We start from the raw sequence: 6,060 nt of genomic DNA, 5'->3' as shown, positions 1-6,060 counted from the left end.
TGAGGGCCAGCGCCATCCCGGCATGGGGGGGGGAGCGCCCTCTGTAGCAGACCCCGGGCCTCCCTCCGCCTCGGCCCGGCCCGGCACTCACGGCACAGGTCTGGCGTCCTCCAGAAGACGCAGGCCTCGGCCTTGGTGCACTCCTGGGCGTAGGAGGCCACGGCCGAGCAGAAGCAATCACAGTCCCCGCCGGAGTCGCAGGAGCAGGAGTCGTGCACGCACGCCTCGTAGAAGACGGTAGGGTCCACCTGGGGGACCGACTCGAGTGTGTCTGGGCCCACGCTGCCGCCCGGGGCCAGGCTGCCGCCCGGGGCCAGGCTGCCGCCCCCCGCCAGGACTCCTCCCCACAGGCCCTGGAGCTCGGGACGCAGTCCCCTAGACCTGCCCCCACCCCGGGCCCCGCGTGGCTAACCAGGGCCCAGAGAGGCCCTGTGGCTCCCATGCACAGCCGTGGCTGGCCTCCCCCCCCACGGGAGCTTCCATGCCTCCGCTGTAAACGGCAATCCTAAAATCACCCCTCCCCTGGCCCATACCCTCGTGGGTTATGTCCTTTCTCCCTCGGGTGAACGTGTGAGCCAGGAAAGGTAGGGGAGGCTGGGGACCAGCCAGGGATCTCCGAGGGAGGGAGGGAAGAGTGAGGGGTGCAGTGTAGAAACTCGGAAACTAGCACCCCATGGGGACGCAGCCGGTGACCCCACCCTGGCACACGTGGAGAGGACCCTGGGACCAATAGCAGCATAGCCCAACCCGCCAGCTGCAGCCCTCCTTCTCTGGGCCACAGACAGGCTCACTGGCCATGGGCAGGCTGGGCCTTGCCTGAGCTGGGTCCTCAGCCACAGGAGGCCTCTACTGGCCTGTGTGCCATGGCCACGCCTGTGACCACGCCCACTCCCACGCCCTGCCCACCTGTCTTGGCCACGCCCACTCCCACACCCTGCCCACCTGTCTTGGCCACGCCCACTCCCGTGCCCCACTCACCTGTCTTGGCCACGCCCACTCCCGTGCCCCACTCACCCGTTTTGGCCCCGCCCACTCCCATGCCCCGCCCACCTGTCTTGGCCACGCCTGCCCACCTGTCTTGGCCACGCCCAGCCCATGCCTGCCCACCTGTCTTGGCCACACCTGCCCACCTGTCTTGGCCATGCCCAGCCCACGCCTGCCCACCTTGCTGTGGCACCCGCTGAACACTCGGCTCTTGATGATGCTGCACTGCTTCTCGGCCCAGGAGCGGCGGTGTGGGTTCGCGCTGCAGGGGTCCGGGGTGCTGCTCACATCCGGGCAGGTGGAAGCCTCCTTCCAGCTGTTCCCAAAGTCCAGCTCGCTGTTCACCACCATGTGGTCCCGCGTGGTGAAGTCGTTGTTGGTACGGCCGTCGAAGTTCCCGCACAGGCCGCACACCGCGCCCTGCGGGAGGCGAGCCAGCTAGTCCCAGGCTTGGAGTGGGGTGGGGGGCAGGGGGAGGGGGGGCGGGGGCGGGGGGGGCCGGGGAGGCAGCGCTGCACCCTGCCGGACGCCCACCCTGTAGGACGGAGCCAGCCTGATGAAGAGCGTGGTCTTCTTGTCCCAGATGAGGATGATGCCGGTGCTGGCCTCCACCACCAGGTACTGGCCCACTTCCCGAGTGAGGAAGGCCACGTGGCGGCCCTCCTCCAGCTGCTTCACCACCCGGTGCCTGTCCTCCAGCTTCAGCTCCGTGCCCTGTCCACCGGAGAGGATGGCCACTGCTCACGTCCGAGGGTCCCTGAGGAGTCCCGGGGGAGGGTCCCGAGGAGTCCCGGGGGAGGGTCCCGAGGAGTCCCGGGGGAGGGCCCCGAGGCATCCTGGGGGAGGGCCCCGAGGCGTCCTGGGGGAGGGTCCCGAGGCGTCCTGGGGGAGGGTCCTGAGGCATCCTGGGGGAGGGCCCCGAGGAGTCCCGGGGGAGGGCCCCGAGGCATCCTGGGGGAGGGTCCCGAGGCATCCTGGGGGAGGGTCCCGAGGAGTCCCGGGGGAGGGCCCCGAGGCATCCTGGGGGAGGGTCCCGAGGCATCCTGGGGGAGGGTCCCGAGGAGTCCCGGGGGAGGGTCCCGAGGAGTCCCGGGGGAGGGCCCCAAGGAGTCCTGGGGGAGGGTCCCGAGGAGTCCCGGGGGAGGGCCCCAAGGAGTCCCGGGGGAGGGTCCCAAGGAGTCCCCAGTCCGGGGAGCTGGTGCTTACGCCTATGAAGATCTTGATGGCCTTGGAGCAGGTGACGCCGGTGGTGCCGCAGGGCACGTTCTCGGTGATGATGCTGAAGGAGCCGGTTGAGTTCTGACCACAGTAGTCCTAGGGGCCAGCAGGATGGCCACAGCATGGGTGCTCTGCGTATACCCTGCCAGCAGGGCTGGGGCCTCCCGCTGGTCAACCCAACCCCGGCTCTGCCTCCTCTCCCCCCGCCCAGCCTCACCAACCACAGCCCTCCACAGCTTCCCAAACAGGGGGCGGGGGGAGCCTGGAGACTTTCTGGGTCTGTGTTCACATGCACACATATACACACACGCCCAAGTGCACACACAGGCACTAGTACACCCGTACACACACAGAACGGAGGACGCCCACCCGCGTGTGAGGTTAGGAGCCCAACCTCCAGGCAGGGTGAGGGGTGGGCGTCTGGGGCCGGGGAAGGCTGCCGGTCCCACCCCGAGCCCCTCCAGGTGTCCGGACAGGCGCCGGCCCCGCCCAGCCTCACCTGCACAGCCACGTAGGAGCAGTGCCCGTCGAAGTCATAGTGCTTCCCGTCAAAGGTGATGTAGTGGCCACTCCCGTAGATGGAGCAGGTGCCGTGGCACGCGTACTGCGTGCACGCCCAGCGTCCTCTCTGGCAGGTGCTGAGGGGAGCAGGAGGAGCTGAGAGGCGCCCAGGCAGCTCACGCAGGTGCGTGTGACCACAGTGCACGGCCGTCCCAAAGGCCCCACGCCCACCGAGGCCTCTGCAGACACCGGAGGCCAGCTGCGGACTGGGGCCCTCTGTGGCCCCCCGGAGTCCACGCCCACCTCGGCCCACCCTGGAGGAGCGGCCAGGCGGGGCCTGCTCACCAGGTGTTGTTGCAGTCCATCTTGATCTGGTCCCCCGGGAGGTACAGGTCCTTGTTGTGCATGCATGGGCACGCCTCTTCCGGCACGCAGCCCCCGCGCCCGTCGTCCAGCAGCCCGCCGGGGCACACGCAGCCGCTGACGCACTCCGTGTGGTACTGGGGGCGGCACAAAGCAGGGCTTCCTGAGCTAGGTCCTCACTGCCTCCCGCGAAGTTCTGGGGCCGCCCCGGGGCCCCTGACTCCCACCCTCCCACCCTCAGCCCCCCCCGCCCCCCGCTGGCTGCCAGAGTCCCGGCAATGGCCTCCGGCCCCAGGAGGGCATGCCCCTCACCACACTGCCACCCTCCATCCGGCCAGGCTGGTGGGTGGGGCAGGGTAAGGCCTCACCGCCCCCCCCCACCGGCTCAGGCAGCCAGGGACCCTCCCAGCCTGTCCGCCCACTGCAGCCCCCGGAACACGCACATAGCCAGCCACCAGCGCCTGGCAGCCCCGCGGGCGGGGGCTCTGCGTGGCGGGAGCCGTCAGGTTGTTGCAGTCAACGAGGGTCTTCGGGGGCCTGCAGCCTGCGGGCGGAGGCCGGCCTTCAGCTGGAGCCCCAGGCAGAGGCAGGGGAAGTGGAGGGGAGGGGGCCGCGGGCGGGACCCCCCTCCCGGGCGGGACCCCCCCGCCCTGCAGGCAGCACTTACTCTGGCTAAGCAACTTGACCTGCCTGCAGTTCAGCCTTCCATTCTGGCAAACACTATGAGAGAGGGGGGGGTGAGTGGGCCGGGCCCTGCACCCACTCACGACGGTCACAAGAACGCCATCGCCGCTACGGACACGGCCAGCCGGCTGCCCGGGGACCCCCGCTCCGAGCATCTCTGCCCCTGTGGGGCCCTCTTTCCCCACACAGAGTTCCCCAAGGTCTGCTTTGGAGCAGAGACCTGGAGCAGAGCCGGAGCCATTCCTCCATCCTGTTCCTCCCCCCCCCGCTGACCCCTGACCCCCCCGCTGACCCCTGACCCCTGCCCCACCAGCGTTCCTCCTGCCGCAGGATCACTTCTCCAGCCTCCAGGTAGAGGCCATGGTGGTAGCAGGAGCACTTGGCCAGGGGCACGCAGCGGCCCTTCTCGTCCAGGAAGGTGCGGTCTGGGCAGCCGCAGCCGTCCACCGGCGCAAAGCCCTTGAGGCAGTGGGTGTCCCCGTCGGAGAGCGAGCGGCAGGTCTGCTGGCAGGTGGTCAGGTTGTACAGGAAGACCTGGGAGGTTGGGCAGGAGTCCACGTCCTTGTCTAGGGGGGACCACAGGGCCAGAGTGAGGGTGAGTGCACTGACCTCCAGCTGACACCCCAAAGTAGACCCCCCCAGCAACCACCTTCAAAGCTGACCCCCAACTGACCCCCCAAGGCTGGTCCCCAGCTGATCCCCCCCAAAGCTGGCCACTAGCTGACCTCCCAAAGTCTGTCCCTGGGATGGCAGACATGGGTGTACCCCACTCCGTGCAGCACCCCTGCCCATCTGGGAGCAGGCAGCAGGGGGCCCGTAGGGACCAGCCCTCTCCTGCCCCTCCCGGGCTCTGGGCCTGGACCCAGCATGCAGGGGCACTCACTGCAGACACGCTCCCGCCAGCCCCACAGCATGACGCCCTTGGCCGCGCAGGCCCGGGCGTAGGAGGACAGGGCCGCGCACAGGCAGTCTTCATTGTTCTGGCAGTTACACGTGTCATATTTGCACCTCTGGACAGCAGAATAAGGCAGCAGACAGTGAGGGGAGTGGCCAGCCACCTGTGCGCTTGAGAGCTGCGCACGCACGCACGCACAGTGTGACACACACACCTAGAACATGCCGGCTCAGCCAGGAGCAACAAGCCCCCGGGCTGCTTTAGGCACACAGTTCACTGCACACTGCACACAGCATGCTGCACACGGCACACTGCACACAGTACACTGCACACGGCACACTGCACACTGTGCATTTCCACACTGCACAAGGCACACTGCACACTGCACACAGTACACTGGACACAGCACATTTGCACACTGTAAACTGCACATGGCACACTGCAAACTGCATATTTGCATACTGTAAACTGCACGTGGCACACTGCACACTGCGCATTTGCACACTGTAAACTGCACATGGCACACTGCACACTGTGCATTTGCACACTGTAAACTGCACATGGCACACTGCACATTTGCACACTGTAAACTACACATGGCACACTGCAAACTGCACATTTGCACACTGTAAACTGCACATGGCACACTGCACACTGCACATGGCACACTGCACATTTGCACACTGCACATTTGCACACTGTAAACTGAACGCAGCACACTGTGCATTTGCACACTGCACACCCACCTTGTAGTATTCCGTGGGGTCGACGGCCAGGTGGCATTTGCCGAAGGGGGTCTCAGTCCTCCTCAGGAGTGAGCACCAGTGCTCAGCATAGTTGGCTGGAATGGATCAGAGCCTCAGCAGGGCCGGGGCCTCTCTGTAGATCCCCAGTCCAGTAGCTCACCCGGGCTGAGGGACAGGGTCCCCTCACCCACACCAGGTCCTTTCTTCTCTCCAGTCAAATCTCTAGGATCTCCTTGCCAACCCCCCACCACCTCTGCTCCTCCAAGGAGACCCCACCCCCAGTGTCCCAGTTTAAAGCAGAGTCCAGAGAGGACCCTGGGAATGGCCGGGAGCTCAAGCTGCCTCTCACGGCGCCAGGCTGACCCCTGGACGGGGACCACCACCCGTGAGTAGCCAATCCGGCCCTCACTCCCAGCAAGTGGCCAGCCCGGCCCTCGCTGTCAGTCACTGAGCTACCATGAACAGTCCTGTGGTGGGCAGCAGCAGGTGACAGGCTGGAACCTGGCACGGCAGGCTGTCCACCCCCCACCAACCCCTGCACCCTGACCCGCCAGGGCCCCATCCACCCTAAGGCCGTGCTGGCCAGGGCTCGTGCACCCCCAGCCCGGAGGCCGGGACGCGGGCGCCCCCAGCCCGGAGGCCGGGACGCGGGCGCCCCCAGCCCGGAGG

At 67.3% G+C, this 6,060-nt stretch overlaps 1 protein-coding gene across 1 annotated transcript in view; it reads right to left on the bottom strand.

Annotated features, from left to right (window-relative positions):
* Muc2 (mucin 2, oligomeric mucus/gel-forming) overlaps positions 1–6,060 on the bottom strand; it is an 80,629-nt gene that overhangs the window by 54,423 nt on the left and 20,146 nt on the right. Inside the window, exons 10-20 of the mRNA XM_013033354.1 lie at positions 5,392–5,486; positions 4,634–4,760; positions 4,061–4,316; positions 3,734–3,786; positions 3,510–3,610; positions 3,049–3,203; positions 2,702–2,840; positions 2,191–2,298; positions 1,519–1,698; positions 1,165–1,404; positions 92–248 (exon numbers count right to left, since the gene is read on the bottom strand). Of these exons, the coding sequence (XP_012888808.1) occupies positions 92–248; positions 1,165–1,404; positions 1,519–1,698; positions 2,191–2,298; positions 2,702–2,840; positions 3,049–3,203; positions 3,510–3,610; positions 3,734–3,786; positions 4,061–4,316; positions 4,634–4,760; positions 5,392–5,486 (1,611 nt within the window). The remainder of the gene's footprint in view (positions 1–91; positions 249–1,164; positions 1,405–1,518; positions 1,699–2,190; positions 2,299–2,701; positions 2,841–3,048; positions 3,204–3,509; positions 3,611–3,733; positions 3,787–4,060; positions 4,317–4,633; positions 4,761–5,391; positions 5,487–6,060) is intronic.

This window comes from Dipodomys ordii, unplaced genomic scaffold, assembly GCF_000151885.1.
Source record: "Dipodomys ordii isolate 6190 unplaced genomic scaffold, Dord_2.0 Scaffold166, whole genome shotgun sequence".
Classification (NCBI taxonomy): Eukaryota; Metazoa; Chordata; class Mammalia; order Rodentia; family Heteromyidae; genus Dipodomys; species Dipodomys ordii.
This window is presented reverse-complemented; position numbering and strand designations above follow the sequence as displayed.